Below are 19,235 nucleotides of genomic sequence, written 5' to 3'. Positions count from 1 at the left end.
TTTAACTTGAGATTTCAGAACTATGTTCTAGCTAAAGGATCAATTGCCCAGTAATCTACCTTTCCCCACCTCCAGCCATCCCCATCTTCTCTCCCCCGCCTCCCACATACATCTCTAATTAAACACTGAGGGTGTTCCAAATATGGTCTTTATCTACATTATTGTTCCTTCTATAATAAACTGGATTTCTTTTTCTCTCCAGTTCAAAACAAAGATTCCTCAAGACATGGCACTTCACATCATTCTTTCAGAACTAATCTGCAATATTCCTAAAATATAAGATAAACACTACATTTCCCTGGTTTATTTAGCATAACCTGGATTTATGCCATGATGCCTAAAATGTGTTGTAGATATTGCCAAGAGGAACAGAGGGGAACCAGAACTAAATAGAGATTTGCTATTATTTTTAATTATTGAAACAAAAATGAAAGAGATCCTAGAAGATAGAATATAAAAAGATGCTGCAAAGACTTACTACCTAGACCAGAAAGCTCAGTTAGAAGTACATGCATAAGGGTCTGGGGATGTGGCTCAAGCAGTAGCGTGCTCGCCTGGCATGCATGCAGCCCAGGTTCGATCCTCAGCACCACATACAAACAAAGATGTTGTGTCTGCCGAAAACTAAAAAATAAATATTAAAAAATTCTCTCTCTCAAAAAAAAAAAGAAGTACATGCATAAGAACCTAGAATTGGACCAGGGTTGTAGCTCAGTAATAGAGCACTTGCCTCACTTGTGTGAGGCCCTGGGTTCGATTCTCAGCACCACATAAAAATAAATTATTTTTAAAAAAAAGAACCTAGAATATAACATCAAGTCCAGACACCATGTAGGTTGTGTGTTTGGCACTTTTTATAATAAGAAATAGACCAATATGTAGACCAATATATATAATTCTAAATATTAAATAATGAAATAGAAATAATTGGTTAGTTTATTATTTACAAACCCCTAAGAGTGTCCATCAGCAGCTATGATAAGATATAATCAAAGCTGCATTGATAATTTTATGGGGCATAAATACCAGCTCATGAAAAGAAAACTGCCTTCAAAAGGCATGGTGTAATTTTGCAGTTAACAGGGGTTAAGCCAGTCCATTAAGAAACATGTATATGAGGTTCCTTACTTTAAATACATACTATTGCTCAGGACAAGGAATGGCTTCTATTTTTATATTTTGGATAGGGACCACTTTCTACAAAGAAAAAAAATAATGCATATGGTTATTGATAAATAATTACATATTATATATTTTGGTTTATTTATAGATCATTTCAAACACTGATGAGTAATCTATTTTAATTTCAATGATATCAACTACACTTATTGTCAGGCATGCAAGCAAATAAATAATAAAAGTCAACTTAAAAAAAAAAACTTTTCTTCCCACTGAATGGCATGGTAATTTTGTACACTGAAACCCTCCCAGAAATCCTCAAGGCACCTGAGGTTCCCCAAGCAAGACTGATAAGAAATCTCAACTTGTTACCTGGTATTTACTGAGCACAGCACTTTTAATATTAATATTTGATGATGCTGATGACAATCTCTAGGCAATGACAAACAGCTGCAGAGAAACCCTCTCAAGGGGGAGGCCAGCTTGGGGTGGGGTTAGACTCCTGTCATTTAGCTCAGAAAACTTGTGTATTTGCCTTTCAAGTGCTTATTTTAGCAAAAGAGTTCTAATTATACTCTTCAAGTAAAGGTGAGGACCCCAAGACCACATACTAAGATGGTTTCCATTGCAGTTTCCATTATTAATGGTTGATAATAGAGACAAAATCTGGCTGGCATCATAAGAAGTCTGAATTAGTATTTTTAAAGAAACATAATTCCATTATGTATGGCGAACATAAATTATTTAAAAATAAGTTACCGAAAAACAAGAGTCCCCACTTAAAGGTACTTTAGGAACCTGCTCTAATTAATAAACAGAATTGAAAAGCAGCTTACCCTATAAAACTGCAGTTCCTGAAGTCTTTGTAATGTAAAAAGTTCATTCTCCAAGTAATTTTAATTTTGCTCTAGCAAAATCTTTTATGTCCCTGTCTATAAATATAAAAATACATCTGTACCTATATACTTATATCTGCATAGAGAGCTAGATATAATTTTCATAAACAATCTGAATGAAAAGTACCTCTTTCTGTGTCTGGTATACAAAGGTGCTCCATAAATGTTGATCCCACTTCTTCCTTCCTTTGCAAAGGGAAAGTCAAAGAGCACTATTTTTCCTTTTTTCTACCCACCACAAGCCCTGATGATAACTTGTGAACTTAATACTCCAGAACCTTCACCCTGAGCAGGACAAAACCACTTTTAACATGTCCCTTAGTTGGCTATTTTAGCCACTGTACAGAGTTTAACCATTCAACAGAAAGAACACCTTCCATAACCTCAATTTTCCCCTCAACCCACAAGTGCCTGGCAATCCCCAAGAAAAGCTTTGGGCAGTTTCTCAGAGCTCTCACACAGTCCTATATCCAGAAACCAGGTTTGTTGGTCCTGTATCTTGACTGAAACCAGGTTTGTTAGTCCTTTAACTTGACTGATGGGAGCACAGTAGGGCCAAAAGACCTGAAAAGGCCAGGTTAAGCAGGATGCAAAAGAGGGAACAGGAGCCATCCAACAGGAAGAAGGAACTTTCCACTTACACTCACATTCCAGAGCCCCAAAACAGTAGATGAATTTTAATGTGAAGTACATATGCAGACAAAATTCACCTGTGCACCAAATACAGAAAAATGACAGTTTCCATTTATTTTTCTTGCGGTCAACATTTGCACAAATAAATGGGAAATAGAGTTGGAAGACACAAAACAATGGTTAATCCAATGGTCATTGACAACTGGATTTGCAATTGCAGCCCCAGAGTCCACTTAAACACACAAATGCACACATTCATACTCTTGTTCCACACACATTGTCCATTTCTGAACCTTTGTGGCTTCTCTTTTTGCAGTAGACTAAACCCTGGCTGGGCAATAGGAAGAATAGTCTTTAGTTGCTATAGACAAATAATCCACAATATAGTTAATGCACTCATGGGTAATCACGTATAAAATATCTAATGTTAGTTCATATAATTCCCTCCCCTCACATTCTGTATGTAGGTAAATGAGATGCAGATAATGCTATGGGGCTGAAGCAGTCACCAAAAACTAGGGGAAATGCTGCAAGAGACACGTTAACCTTATTAAGACCAATCCCAAGATCTTCATGCCTAAAGTTTTCTACCTATACCCAGAAAAAAGGGGGACTACATTCACCTACACAGCAGTACATATTCATACTTTTAGAGTTGAAATGATCAATTCTCTTCATTTTCACCCTGTTTATTTTCCAGTGAACCAACTAAAGCCAAATAACCAGTTAATGACATACAAAGACTATTCTTGGTGCTCCTAAAAATATCACCCTTTCTTCCCACTTTCCCACTACCATGGTATCAATTCCACACTCACCCCTCCCAATCACCATTGTCTGCAAAAGTAGTGAAATAATAATAACAACAATAATAAATCTCCTTCAAGGTAGTAATTACCTAGTAGGGAAAAAAAAAGCTCAGTGATTCTCTGGAAATGTTTGTGTCCTATATCCCATGATGACAGGCTTGAATCCACATGAAGATGGTCTGATGGAGACATCTGTCTTCCCACTTATTACCTGGAGTCATTCAAATGATGAGGCCAATCAGACTGTGTGGTCTTTCTCTCACCTTTCCAAAAGACCTTCCAACACCTTTTGTTCTTCTCCTTTCAGTTCCTTCCACCTCCTAATCTTTCCATGGTTTCTTCTAGTTCTCATTCATGTCCATGTCTAAATTCCTTTCACTCCACAGAAAGTACAGACCTCAAGTACACTCTTTGGGAATAAGCACCACCCCAGGAAAGCCCTTGTCCTAGTTACTACATCTACTACCAGTGTTACCTGGATCAAATCCCTTTTAGCTTCTCCAGGCTCATCTATCCATCTGTAAGGAAGAACACTAAACTAGATTTTCTCTAAGATCCTTTCTAGTTATAAAAATTCTATAATAAGTCCAAACATTTTAACTGGTCAGATGTAATGAGGCACATAGAAAGAAAGGCTAAAAGTTTTCTACCATCATCTCAAAAGTCTCTCCCAACTTCTCATAATGATAATTTTTATCTTGGGCACTCTTCAACTCACTCAAATTTGACTCCCATCTAACCATGCCACTTGCATTGCTAAGAAAGACCACCAATCTCACCTTCTACCAAATCCAAGGGCTCCTATTTGGTACTCATCTTACCTGACTTCCCAGCAGCTTTCAGCATTGTTGGTCCCTAGATCCTTTGTAAAAGCTCTCTTCCTTTGGCCTCGGATACTGTACTCTCTTCCCAGTTTTCCACCTATTTCTATGTCTGCTCCTTAGTCTCTAAATGTTGGTACTTGCGGTCCAGTCCTCTTTTCATTCTGTTCTCTCACCCTGGATAATGTCACCCACTCCTACAACTATAAATGTAGCTATGTGCCTAGGACTCTCAGATTTCCATCCCCATCCCTGGCCTGTCTTTTCAGCTCCAGCCTATATAGCCAATTACCTATTCCATCATCCTATCTGGATATCATGACTTCAGACAGAACATATTTAAAAGGCTGAATTCCTATCACCCTCTACTGCTCTTCCTCCAGTGTTCCTCTTACAAAATGTTAGATGATCTCCCAAATTTCTCAGAGCAGAAATCCAGAAAAAGCCATTCCCATCCATTGCCCATCCACCCATCTGTAAATCCAAGTGATCCAACCCATTTTTCTCCATCTCTTTCATCTTTACATTTGTCCTACACAAAATCATCTCAGTTGAATCTTGGCAATGGTCTCCTCCATTTTAACATTGCTTCCTAGGATGTTCTCTCCAACCAGCAGTCAAAGAAATCTTTCTTAGATACACAAATTTTGTCTTGTCATTTCTTTGCTTAAAAACCCTGTAAGCAATGGTTTTCCAGTTGTGCTCAATATAATCCTAAATCTTTAGCATGATTAAAGGCCACAAGTCATCTAGGACAAACCCACTACTCCAGGCCACTCTCTCCCTATTCATGTGATTCAGCCACATTAACCCTTCTGTTTCTCCAATGGGCCTACCTCCTTCTCAACTCTGGGTCTTCACATGTGTGCCAAGAATGCATCCCTCATTATTCTTCTAATTCCTGTTCATCCTTTAGGTCTCAATTTAATATTACTCTAAGGAAGATATATTTCCTCTCATGTAAATTCACCCACATACATGATACAATCTCTAAATTGTCTTATCAACTAAGTTTATGTTCTTACATAATGGCTGGCTTGTTTGGCTGAACATTAGTTGTGGCCCTAATTGGAATATATTTTTTACATTCAATGATACATGTAAGCCCCGTTTAAAAAAAAACATATTAGAGCTTAATCATGCAACTTTTCTTGCCATTTTGATAAGCTTAAAAGAAAAAAAGCATCAACACTGAGTTAGATTAAGTTTATACAAGTCAGTAAAAGTGATCAACAAATTTGTTGATTACCAGGTATCAATACTTCAGCTTTAGTCTGAAAGTGTTCTGCAGTCACAGCAACCACTGGTGAGACATGGATGAATTATATCCAGGACAGATAATATCCAAAGTCCCACAGGATTCATCCTGGGGAATTCAATGTCTTTACTTATATTCATAGCAATACTAGAAGATGGAGGTGTAAGTGCTATTTCTCTGTGCACATGCACACACACACACACACACATACACACACACACCAAAAAAAAAAAAAAAGCCCAGATTCAGAAGTTAATTGCAAAGTTATTGCAAATATCAAAGTATTTTTCAAGTATTACCCAAGAATTCATAAAGCATCTCTAGTAGGAGCACAATGAAACAGACTATTAACTGCACCCTGCACAAAGTAACCATAACCAGAGGAGGAGGATTTGCCTCATGTCACCCAGAAAGACAATGGCAGAGCCAGGAATAGAAATAGGTCCTGAGACTCTTGTTACACCACCATGTTCTCTAAGTCACAGGACAGCCTGAATAAAAAGGAAGTGAAACCTGAACAATCAGATACTGATCTAATTTGCCAAATACATGCATCTATTGGATTCAATTACGAGCTTTCATTCTAAATCAAAGACATTTTCTTTATTTTGCAGTAAAGATAGAATTTCTTGTTGAAAATTTAATAATCAACTGGGGGTTTGGGTGATGACTTAACTAATTTATAAATACATAATTCTGGCCTTAACACTGATTTATTGGCCAATATCACTAAAATCCAAAACCTATTTTATTTTCAGGAGTTTTGGCCTGGTAAAAGTTATTGAGCATCCCACTATGAAAATATTCAATAAAATAATATCTGACAAAGCTTAAGCAAAGTCTGTTCTCCTTTCAAAATCAAAAGATGGGTGAGCATATTGGATACTGCACTTAGGAAAGCTGCCTTCTGATTCTAACTCTACGGAAAGGTAAAAACAATTAACCTGATTTAAAAGCTTTTTCAGCTATTCAGAGAAAGGAATTATTTAAGTCACCTATACTGCTGATTCAATGGATGTCACTCACCACCCTCACTACCTTCACCTTTCATCCCACCTGGCAATCAGCAGCCTCAGAGATACAATGTTCAGAACCTCCCATGAACCCCTGGCACAGCAGGCTCTCACCTCAAACCTCACTATCAACCAAAAAAGTAAGATAAAAAAATAAAATAAAATAAAAGCTCACTACAGCAACAAGAGGGCCTTAGCTGATCTTTATTCTATTCTCACTCTGCTCACCCTCATCAGGCCCAATTTTCAATTCCCCCCAATGATTGTGAATTTTGTGATGATAGAAATGGGGAGGAGATATTTAGCTCAGGCTAGAATATATAGAATTATTTCTATACTGTTGCATAATCCCATTTAATTGGCACTTAAATTACATAATACCTAGTAGGGAACAGAATTATTCTAGTCTATGCAGCAGAGGGGGTAAAATGTGCATGTTTATAGACATACACATGTATTAGACTCCTCTATCCTTACTAATGGAACAACATTACACACTTGAATCTGTTTTGCAGAAGAAATAATACTGCAGCCTTCGTTAGACAGTGAGCCAGCATCTGTATTTCACCTTGTACACAATCACACCTTAATAGACCTCTTCTTGGGAAAGGAGACTATTTAACAAATTAAGGGCAATAGATATATCAGAGCAACTTAACCATGAAAATTATATCTTATATCCAAGCGTACAGAGAATCAGACTGCACTTGAAGAGAAACAGACAATAGTCCCTGGGAAATTTCACTTGACCATTCTGGCTTGATCTTTCCAATTCAGGAAGCAGTAGGTAAGCATGATTAGAAAGGTAAAAATAGATATTGAGAGAAATGAATTAAGCAAGTTGAAAGAAAGAAAGAAAAATTTATTTAAGCCAATTAGAATTTTTTAGATTAGTAATAATCAATGAAAATCATGGACAAATCTGTCTCAATCAGAAAGAATGAAGAATGGTTGAAGAATGGTATAGTACAAAGTATTCCTACTCCTAACACCAAGTACAGAAGAAACACTGGTTTTGGTAATTATCAAGAGTTCTATGGTGAGTGACATGTTCCACTGCTCCCATTTTACAAAGAGAAAGAGACCCAAAATCTAAGCTATAACTTGCTTCCTTCATTTATGTAATGATTCATCCAGAGTAAAGCTTTAAACTTTTATTTCTCAAACCAATGCTTAGCCATTTTGCTTCAACAACACATGAATAAAACAAATGGTAGACACTTCCAAAAGTAAATATAAAACAATATGTCTCACTAGTCTGACCAGATAAGAAGCTTCTAAAAAGAAACTCAACCTACAGATGAAATTTTTGCAAATGCATCATTTCAGAATTTCTGGATCCTTGTAAAACACAATCCAAGTATCATGTTCAATTTGTTATGGCTTATTGCCATAAAAGAATGTTGACACTTAGGACAGAATGTGGCTTCAAGAGGGCTTTAGACCCACTGTATTAACAGAGAATTCTCTGCAATTAGAAAACTCTGGGAAGTGATGATGTCTGGTTCCAGTTTCAAAAACCCATAGAACTGTCATCAGATTTCCTTAAAGGGAAAGAAATCTATATATACATATTTAACTTCACTGACGCAGCAGAAGGTGTCAGGCAGCTACAGAGCTAAGTGCTGCAGCCTTGAGGACCTCTGGCTAGCATTCAGCTTAGGCCGCAAGGAAAAAGAAACAGGGAGCTGGGAAAGGTCTGTAAGGACTCAAGCTGCTCTGGGAAAACCAAGTTGCCACTCAAGTACCAACCTTTAAACACCTCACTGGGTTTCTTTTAAAGTTTTCCAGTGTGTGGATGCATTGTTTCTTTTAAGAAGGCTTTTCCTTCTGCAGTATTTGCCCAAGTGTTTCCTCTGTACACACTGTTTCTGAGCAATTAGAGTGAAAGGCAGAGAAGAGGTCAGCAAAATGCAACCGGACACTTATATCCACAGCTCAGAATAGCCCCAGCCCCAAGTCGGCCCCTCCCTTCCCATCCGATAGGTTTTCATTCACTCCTTCTCAGCAATTACATTTTGGACCATTGTAATTATTAACAAATGCCTACCAAGGCCCCACTTTTCCTTTAGAATACTACCTCCAATGCAAAAGAGTAGATCATCCTAAAACCCTCTAACAAAAAAATAGGTTTAAGTCATTATGATTTCATATCAGTTAAATGTTGACCTCCAAAAAGACAAAAGCCACCATTTCATCTTTTTAGTCTCTCTCTTCAAAAGCTAGAGCAGAAGGGCTGGGGCTCAGTGGCAGAGCGCTTGCCTAGCCCGTGTGAGGCACTGGGTTCAATCCTGAGCACCACATTAAAAAATAAATAAATAAAATAAGCGAGTAAACACATGCTGTCCATAAAATGGGGTTGGGAGGGAGAGCAAAGGAGGAAGATTACCTCTAGATAGGGAATAGGAGTAGGAGGGAAAGGGGAGAATGGGAATAGCAACGATAGTGGAAGGAGACGGTCATCTTTACACAAGATTCATGCATGAAGATGTGAATTTGGTGTCAACATACCTTATATACAAACAGAAATTTGATAAATTGTGGTATAAAGGTGTATTAAGAATTGTAATGTAAAAAAATTATAAACGTGATGTACTCCTCTATTGTGATGTATGTAAGAAATTTTAAAAAAAGCTAGAGCAGAACAACAAAAGAGGATAAAGCAGTGGTGTCTTCAGAGTTTCTTTTTCTTATCAATATAAATATATTTATATAAATATAAATATATAATGATAATGATCTTTGCGAAATCAAACAGAAGTAATACCAAGGATAAGATCATTAGAGACTATATCATCATCTCCTTTGATAAAAGTACTAAGAAAACTAAGTTTCTAACTAAAAGCTTAAAGATTTAAGAGGATTATATAAATTCTACATATGCTTTATTTAGCTTATTCGTTCTTTTAACAAATATTTAGTATCAACTCTATCCCAAACCCTGTCCTACTTTTTTATTTCCCAAAAAAAAACTCTTCTGTAAACTCCACACATTTGCAAAAATGCTCCCTCTCTTAGTGACCCTCAGTACATGGTAGAATTTGTAGCATTATTTTTCCATGCAGACAGGTGGGAGCATACTTCCTGTTGGACTCAGTTTTGAAGGGAAACCATCATGAGGTAGCACAACAGCTTTAAGAGACCGCCGATCAGGCTTCAGGAATGGAGACACATTTCAGACCATATTGTCTTGCTGTGCTTTATGTTTCCTGAGTTGCTGTTTGGAGTTGATTTAAGAGGCCCCTCCTCATAAAGTCAAAGCTGCCAAGGTCCCTGGGGAGTTACCTAGCCTTGCAGAGCCAAGGCCTTATCTCAAAGGATAAGGTGGAGTTTGCTCTTTTCCCCTATTGCGAAATTTGAGAATATTAAGTAATCTGTTTATATCACAAAGATCCAAAATCCAAGCTGACTTTGTAAAGAATAAAATATCCATAGGATTTCCTCCAGTTTGCAAATAGCTACCTGGGACTCTTGCTTCCTGGGATTCTTGCTTCCTGTCTCAATCTTGGCTCACCCAACCAAACCTGGCAATTTCCCCATCTGTGTTTGAAATGAGTGGCTGTCCTTCATGGTCAACATTTCTGGGTCATTCCAGTAATGTTAATTTGTCATCTACAGACCAATTCTCTAGAAGCACCTGGGAAGAAGTGGGAGCTTTTGGTACAGAAACAAATATTAATATCTGAAATGCCAAAATGTTAAATAAATTAATACAGTCCCTTCCCAAAATGTTCACTTTATAAAATCATACATAAGGTAACCAATAAAAGGAACAAACAAAAAAGGCTTCAATTTATTTTAAAGATTAAAATGGGCACTTGGTTTCCTTTTTAGAGAATGTACCTCTAAGCCATTAACACATGAGGGAAATTATATGAAAACAAGGTTTAGGTCTTTAAATATACACCACATAGATAAATTCATTATTGAAACAAAAGATGACTCCTCTTCTGACTCACTCTATTCTTACTGAGTTTTGCAAATGATGATTTTTCTATTGAGTTTTGAGAATGTGGATTAAGTGTCATGCCACCCACTGAGAACAGAGTTGAACAAGGTGAACTGAAGGCGTGGTTTGAACTCTCAGTCTCTCTCCCCTTCTCAGAACTACAGAATTAGAAGGAACTAGGAGAGAGCATCAGGCTGAGCTGATGCTAAGAAGTATTTTTAATGCATGAACATCCAAAGTAATAGAACTATTGGACATTCATCACATGAATAATCACTTAATGAAAATACATCTTATTTTTGCAGATTACTAGAAAAAAAAAACGAAGTTTTCAGTTTACTTTTTTCCAAGTATGCTGCAATATACTTTAATTATTTCTATCCTAGAAGCAAGGGAAATAATTACTTGGATAAAATAACTACTTGTACTTGAAAATATACACCTAAGGTGTTCCAACTCCTTGTCTTTTGAATTCCTGATTCTTTAACTGGAGCATTCACTTCTGCCATAAATGTACCAGAAACAAAGATTTTCAGAATCCAGATAACTCTTTGCTTTCTTTCAAACACAACCTTCTTTATACAATCAAAATATAAGATAGATTCATTAGAAAAACACCCCCCTTTATGTGTGATTCTTTGTCAAAAGTCTAGACAACCGAGTCACTTGTTTCTTAGCTCTCAACCACTGGAACCACAGATACGCCATCAAAACTATGTGCTTTTCAACTTCACCTAGAGCCATTATAAAACATGAGTCCTTCCACTTCCATCAGATGAAGACTGATGCGAAAAGGGGAGGGTCAAATAGAAATGAACTGTTCCCAAATGTTGTATCAAGACTTCTACTTAGGAGTGCCTCCATTCTTGGAAGTTCTGTACCAAATGCTAACACCAAAAGCAACAATCATCCTACTTGGGCCTCAGGATTTCAACAACAGGCAACTAAGTGTGCCCTGAAAGAAATGTAATGAGCCCCAGGCACCAATCAATGAAAGATACCTTTAATATAGAGACCTTGTAAGAATGAGAAAATGCACAAAATTCATGTGGCAAGTTTAACCCCACAAAGCCAACACACTTCTTGAATTTTACATGTATCTCAATCATCATTGGTTGTCTTTTTGTTTCTACCCAATTTTGTGTTTGAAAGTCATGGGAAATAATTCAGGAAATAAACTTCTTCGTCAAAGCTTTAAGAAACTGCACACACTCTTCTACTGCAGTAGTGTGCTGTCAATCCTACAAACTTATAAACTCAAGATTTACATCTCCTGTGAATTCAACTAGGACTTTATTCTCAAAGGAAAACACACACCCAGTACCTCTCATTCCCAAGTTGTTTCCACTTTAATTGTCCCAACACTACAGGATAGTCACTCAAACCTATATTATTTCTTATGCTGTAATTGTAATGGTTTTATCTCCTCTTTGACAGTGACAGAATCACTACAATGAAGATTTAACATGGATTACACAACTCTTAAGACAAAAGTTTTTCTATTTGGCTTTCTCCAGCTTGAAATTTTCCCACAGTTGTGCTGTAAAAATGCAAGGAACCCATAAAACAATATGAGAGAAAATATTGTAGTTTCCGTTTTCCTAAGAAACTTAGGCATCAAATTCTTATTAGTCAGTCTCAAGAGCATAAATGCGGGAAGTGGGGGGAGGGTACCAAGAATCATGAGAAATAGCCTGAGAGTGTTCATACTATTCAAATCATCCCAGGTGGTAAGGAGCATCACTTGCCCTGGACCTGGTGTTCTGTTCACTTGAGGAATCACTCCAGAACACACAAGACCCTCTTTTTCCAACACACCACTCTCTGTTCCAAGATTTTTAGAGGCACTTAAATGCTTATGAAAATGACAGTAGTCAGATAAAGTCTCCAAAACACATATAAATTGTCCCTTGGGTGATTTTAACAGGTAGAATTGATCACAGGGTTCATCTGCAAGTTTCATTTAACTCTGATTATTTTATAAAATGTCACTATAAATATCAATAATATATTATTGATAAGTATATCTGCGATTCCTTCACATAAATACTTTAGTAAGTATTAAGGAAGCCCTGTCTTCTCACTGTCAAATAAGCAGCATTATGTCCACAGTACTGATCTATCCAGGGACAAGAGAAGGAGATGCATACTGAAAGCATCACAGCACCAGCTAAAATATACCCTTTCTTTAGTTTTTAACAGACACTGGGGAACTTTAGTGAAAGAGGTCCTGGAGGCTTAATTTTAAATAAAAAAAAAATGCCTGTCCATCTTTTCTTAACTAAAACTCATCCATTTTACCACTCTTAATATCCTCAGCTTAGACCCATTTTTCCTATAACAATGGTATTCACCTTCTTCTGCAACATCCGTTTCTCTCCCCTGCAAGCTACAGAAAAGAATATTAGAAGGTGCTGCCAAATTCATTTATATAAATCTAGCAGCTCCCTGGAATTAGTCATTGAAAGGTGGTTAATTTTATCTAGTAAAATATTTAGTTTTGATGGAGAGGCAGAGATAACACTGGTATCTGCTTTAAAATAAAACTTAAAAAAAAAACAGGTAATACCACACTCATTTAGATTCTGAGGAACCAATGAAGTTCTTAAAATTACTTTCTGTGTTAAAGCAAAATGTAGAGATTAAAGCAACTCCATAGATAAGCTTTAGTTTTTAACTTTCATATGCTATATGAAACGTGCGAATGCTACAGAGACATATGTATATGAATATACTTTCCCAGACCCCAAAAGCTCACCTTCTACTTCTTCTTCATCACACACATGTTTAAGGAAGGAAGCCCCTCTGTCCAGGACAGCTTCATCCTCCATCCTATAGTAATAAAAGAGAAAAAAAGAATGCTCAGACTTCTCCTGGATTGAGCCACTTGAAGCAGCCCAGCTCCTGGGCAGGTTAACCTGCAAGCTGTTGTTCATGTTAACAGGGCAGAGTCACTCTTCCTTTGGTGGCTGCTACTCCTTCACGCAGCTCCTCTCATCTGGTGCTTGAGAATATGCCGGCCCCACATAGCTTCAGCTCTAACCTTGAGAGGGCACCCACATGGACAGGTAAGAGAAAATAATCTCAATCCTGGAGGCTGGATGGTGGGGTGCTCCCCTCTTGGGATTTGCAAAAAGAAATTTAAAAAAAAATGATGAAAGAAAAAAAAAAAAAATACCAAGAGAGGAAGTTTGGTGTGTCTGGAGTGCTCGTGATGATCGTTTGTGGAAATCCAGTTTCAGTGCTTAGCTCTTTAAACACCCACTGCACAAAATGTATACCCTCACACACACACATGCACACCCACCCACATGCAGAGAGCGACAGGGAGTTAGGCTAATGCACAGTGGGAGCCTAGCTTCCAGCCAGCCTCTTAATACCAGCACAGCCCAGTATTCTCTGTTGAGTGGCAAGCTTTGAGTCACATGTTGGCCTTACGGAAATCTGACATCTGAGGATTATCCAGCAACCCGGCTTCGGCAATAGGCACATGTATATGCCGCCCATTCATTCATTTTCCACATTCTTATCACACGTCTCTCTCTATGTATATCTGCCCTGTTAACTCTTCCCTGAAAGTTCTTCATTTTGTAACCACATTATGCTGTCCTCCTGTCTCCTTACATAATAGGATCTACTCTGCAATTTCATATGCTAAATAAGACCTCAGAATCCATCCAAGGAATGACAGCGTTTTTTACAGCCTCCCGATGCCAAACATGTTTCTAGTTTATAGAATGAGTTAAGCTTTATTTCCATACTCTGTGGCTCCTTTTCATTGCATTTAACTTTGATATACAGAATTCCATGAACTCTATTTATAGCAAAAGCAGAAAGAAATCCAGAATTGCTCAAATGCTGCTTGTGTAGTACCGGTCTAGAAACAAAGAACTTTCTCTGGGGACAGCTGCTCTATGTCATACCGTACATGAGCCCTGCCAGAGAACCAAATGTTCACTCTGTATTCTATTCATCCAATTATATGCTCAGGCATTGAATATGGCAAGTCTGCTTTCCATATTGTCTCTATAACTTATTCTTGTATTTCAGATATTTGTTATAATCTATGTGGTTATGCACTGAATTCATATTTTCCTTCTTACTATTTTGGGAACATATTCACCTCACAAAGCAACCATCTTAAGCATAAAAAGTCAGAAATTTGGTGTCAAGTAGCCTTGAGTTTTAAAGAATCTAGTTCTACCACTTAGTAGCAATGCCACCTGGAGCAAGGTACTTGACTTGTTCAAGCCTGTTTTTCCATGTATAAAATCGAGGTAATGATATCAACTTTGCATCAATTCAACACAATGATATCAAACTTGTGTTGATTGCTTTGAGATTAGATAATACACCCAAAAACATTTTAGCACGTGATCTCACACATACTACATTGTTTAATCAATGTTTCCTTCTTTGTTTCTTTCTTCTTTCTTTTTTAACTTGATGAACCACTGGTGGACAACATCACTGAGGAAATCATTACCTCTGGACACGTGCAAGATTTCTTCTCTCAGGGACAAGGGCCTTGTTTGTAAAGGCTCATCCTGATGTATATCAGGATCATTTCTTCACGGTACTCAAACTAAATACATAAAACAGGTTACAGGTCAGTCATCAGGATTATAGTGGGAAAGAAAATGCCTTACAGACTTAAGGAGTCAAATCATTTACCAATCTCTCTGAGCTTCAGATTCTCAAGAAGATTAAATGATACAGCATATTCTATTTGCTGCCTGTGAAAGAAAAATTTCCTAAAACACGAACAATGACTAGATGAACAAGGTAATCTCAGATAGCATTAAGACCTTTGCAGAAAGTAAAATGAGACAGGGGCTACTCAGCACAGGGTCGTTCTGATGAGGAGGTAACATTTAAGCAGCAACAAAAAATGATAGGAAGGAATCAGCCCTGTGGAAATCTGGAGAAAGATCATTCCAAGCAAAGGAAATAGAAAGGCCCTAAGGTGGGAATGAATTCAGCAAGTTCCAGGAACAGAGACCAGGTCAGTGAAGTTGGGTAAGAGAGAAGGTCAACCGCAGGATATGAAACTGGAGAGAATTGGGGACATGCAGGCCATGATAAGGAGTTAGAATTAGAGGCATTATGGGAGCCACTGAAGAGTTTCAAGATGGACAGTGACTTGAGCTGATTTACCTATTTAAAAGATCACTCTGGCTGCTGTGTAAAGGGTTAGAGGACAAAGAGTTTAGGAAATGCACAGGAACCATGGGAGCCTAAGGGAGAAAGAGGCTGTTGGGAAAGAATCAAGAGTTCTGTTTGGACACTCTAAGGTCAAGATGCTTATCTTATGTGTTTTGGGGGGTTTTTTGTTTGTTTGTTTTTTGTGTGTGTTTGGGTTTTTTTTGTTTTTTGTTTTTTGTTTTTAAAGAGAGGGGTTGGGGTAGTGGCCTCAGTGGTAGAGCATTCGCCTAGCACATTCAAGGTCCTGGGTTCAATCCTCAGCACTACATTTTTAAAAATAAATAAATTAAATAAGGGTATTGTGTCCAACTACAACTGAAAAATAAATATTAAATAAGAGAGAGAGATAAAGAGAAAGAAGGGAGCTGTCAGGGGCACTACTAGATGCCTGAGCCTAGAGCACAGGAGCTCAGGACTAGAGATAAAATCTGGACCATCAATGAACGAAGCTAATGCTTAAACTCTTACTAGATGAGATCACACAAGAAGAAAATGTAGAGGAGGGAGCAGACCTAATAATAAGTGCTGAAACATCTACAAGTAGAGCAATGGAACAAAAAGAGCCAATGAGGTAAGAGGGGAAAACAGTCAAGACCAATTTCATGGAAGTCACAAAATGAGGAGAGTACTGTTGCTGAGAAAGATGGAGTCAGGGAAGTAAGAATTGGATTTGTCAATATGGAAGACACCGGTGACTATGACCAGAACAAAAGGAGCAAACCACACTCATTATCAGTGGGAGGCACAGAGAGGATATTCAACAGTTCCCTTTTCCCTTTCCTACCCTCTTCCATTCATGCACTCGGTTAAGTACTTAAGCATACCTACTACCAGCTACGCACACTTCAAGCACCAGAGGAACAGTGATAAGCAAAATAGATAAGAGCTCAAGCATATCTGCCCTCTCAAAGACTTCCCCCAGCATCAAGGAAGAATCCATTGGTTATACAGCATTTATAGACATTAGTAAGAATGACAGTTTACTGGGAAAATTAACTTAAAAGACCTCAGAAGCACAACAAAATCCTAGACCCCCATACTTCTGCATGTACACTAATTGTACTATCTCTCCTTTGGAAAACAGAGTGGTTTAGCTCAGATGTAATCTCAGAACTAACCCTCTTCCAGTTCTATCAGCATACTGAATCCAAGACCCTTTCATACAGAATGTCATTTTTGCACCCCACCATTCATGAAGCCATTCCTGAAGTCTTTTTGTCTTCTTACATATTTCCTAAATTAAATGTTTTACATTGATGTCTAAATCCTTCCAAAAATTACATGCAACAACCAAAGAGAAAGTAAAAAAGAGAATCAGTAACAACTGGAAGGGGAGGTAGAAAAGTTACTGCTCCAAGCCCTTTTCCCAAACTGAAAAAACCACCCAGCCTATCTGAAGCACTGTCCCAATGTTCCATCTGAATTAGAGAGTGAGAGCGATGATGGGTGAGTTCCTTGGCTCTTTGATGCATATTTCACATTCCCTCCAGAAATAACTAGAAACTTAGTTCTTTCTGATGAACCATGCAAAATATCTGCAACCAGCCTCTTCCCTGTAGGAAGTGAAAAGAGGTGAATGAGGCAAACTGAAAATACAAAACCTGTCTATCCAAGGTGGTCTTTCCCCAAAGCAGCCCTCACTCCTCAGGAGTAAGTCTAGCCTGGTGCACTTGGGCTTCTGCACAAACTACAGGACTTTCCATCTTTTTTCCATCTTTACATCACAATGTCAATTATTTGTGTTTGTGTCCCTTCACCCCAAATCCTCTCAGCAGTTGCTTGCTATTATTAGTAAGACAGAGATGTCTTTTTAAATGACCATCAGACCCAACCAGTTTCCCTCTATCAGTAGGAAGACATTAACTCATCCAGTTAATCAGACCCCCAAATCCATTTTTTCACATGTCCTGCATTTGCTGAAAACAAGGAAAGGAAGAAGCATGCTTCTAAACAGCTCCTGGGTTGCTCACATCACCAGCATGGAGCAAAGTTCAGAATAGATTTGGAAGCTTCTCACCAGCATCACGGGGATAAGGGTCACACCACTCAGTGCACAATCCACTTGGCGCCAGTACTGCCTTCCTTTAACAGGACCACTGACAGTAGAAGTTATGCATCTTCTACAGAAATCCACACTCACAGCAGGATTTTTCTTATTCTCCTTTATTCTGGGACACTAAAATGATTTAACTGTAACACTTGTCAAATCTGCTGCCAAACGGACCGGCTTTCACCAGCCGGTCCTAATCACTGAGCAGGCTTGTAAGGGTGACTTAAGCCCGGCACGAGAAACATTTGTGCAAAACTGTCAGCCACTGGGCCTTGAGCACCCATCGACATTCCACCCCTCTGAGTTCCCACCCCCAGAACCCGCGCCAACTGCCAACGTGCTCACTAGCTAGTCTGCACCACGCAAGCAGCTGCCACTCAGCCAGTCAGCAAGTGGCAGGCTGCCAGCACACAAGTTTCAAGAACGCAAGCCTGCTCGTCACAGTGCTGCTAAAGGTTGAAGGTCTCTGGGTATGCTAGCCTTTAGATTCGCCTCACTTGCCCTCCCACCTCCCTCCACCTTCCCTCCCCTGATATGCCTCCCACAGTAGCATTTCACTTGTCTCTATGGTAACAGCATCTGGTTTCAGGGTTAGAACTTTTTACAGCCCATTTCTCTCCTTGCCCAAGGCTTTTGCCAAAGGATACACTAGCAAAAAGGCTTCTGCCCAGGATGGGGTCACCTGTTTCCTCGTCACCCCAAGGTTGCAGCAATGCTGAGTTGTAGGATCATGGCAATTGCGGCAGAGTTCCAGGGAAAACCTGACAGATCCTCCAACCTCAGCATGCTGGCCAATGTGCAGAGACCCACTTTGGGGCTTGCACTTTGGGGCCCCTATTCTCCTCCACCCTGCCACTGCACCAGGGTGCACATAGATCAGACTAATGTGGGCTTTCTGACTGCTTCCACAGAGGCACCAGGGATGGCACCCTAGGGAGCAGCATCACTCCAGTTCTTAACATGTCCATACCAGAGTGTGACATCACTGATTCTTTCCATGCGCGCAGTTTAAAGTTTATTAGTTAACCTTGTATTTAAACTCATCCCACTTTATCCTCACTAGCTCAGTCTGTTTACAACATCCAATGAACCCAATAATCTCTCACTTTACAACAGCTTTCCTTTCCTATGCACAGCAAATGTTTCAACAGTTCTTTAAACATGCCCTCACACACACACCGACTCATGAAGGAGCAGACAACTCTAAGAAGTGAAGAGTTTTGTATTATTAGCCATGGTGGCCATGAAAACTACATTTATAATGTGTACAGGGGCCTTTACTTAAGGACTAAAAGGTGTTCATTTCAAGTCTCAAAGCTCAAAATTAGGCTATTCCTGCACTTTGGTTGATCTTGGATTAAATGAGAAAAAAATCAGCATTTCACAGGGCTTTTTTCAGGAGCTACACAGTATGCAACAATCAGTACTAACATCTAAAATTATACACTCACACATTTTAGAGTTCTGTTCTCTATTCAAATC

At 38.6% G+C, this 19,235-nt stretch overlaps 1 protein-coding gene across 3 annotated transcripts in view; it reads right to left on the bottom strand.

Moving 5' to 3' along the window:
• Slc4a4 (solute carrier family 4 member 4) overlaps nucleotides 1–19,235 on the bottom strand; it is a 335,968-nt gene that overhangs the window by 279,421 nt on the left and 37,312 nt on the right. For all 3 annotated transcript variants that reach the window (XM_071614333.1, XM_027950854.2, XM_071614332.1), the window contains exon 2: nucleotides 13,257–13,330. In XM_071614333.1, the coding sequence (XP_071470434.1) occupies nucleotides 13,257–13,329 (73 nt within the window). In that variant the 5' untranslated portion in view covers nucleotide 13,330. The remainder of the gene's footprint in view (nucleotides 1–13,256; nucleotides 13,331–19,235) is intronic.

The sequence above is a fragment of the Marmota flaviventris genome, chromosome 7 (genome assembly GCF_047511675.1).
Source record: "Marmota flaviventris isolate mMarFla1 chromosome 7, mMarFla1.hap1, whole genome shotgun sequence".
Taxonomy (NCBI): Eukaryota; Metazoa; Chordata; class Mammalia; order Rodentia; family Sciuridae; genus Marmota; species Marmota flaviventris.
The sequence above is the reverse complement of the archived record's forward strand: the minus strand, read 5'-3'. Positions and strand labels throughout refer to the sequence as shown.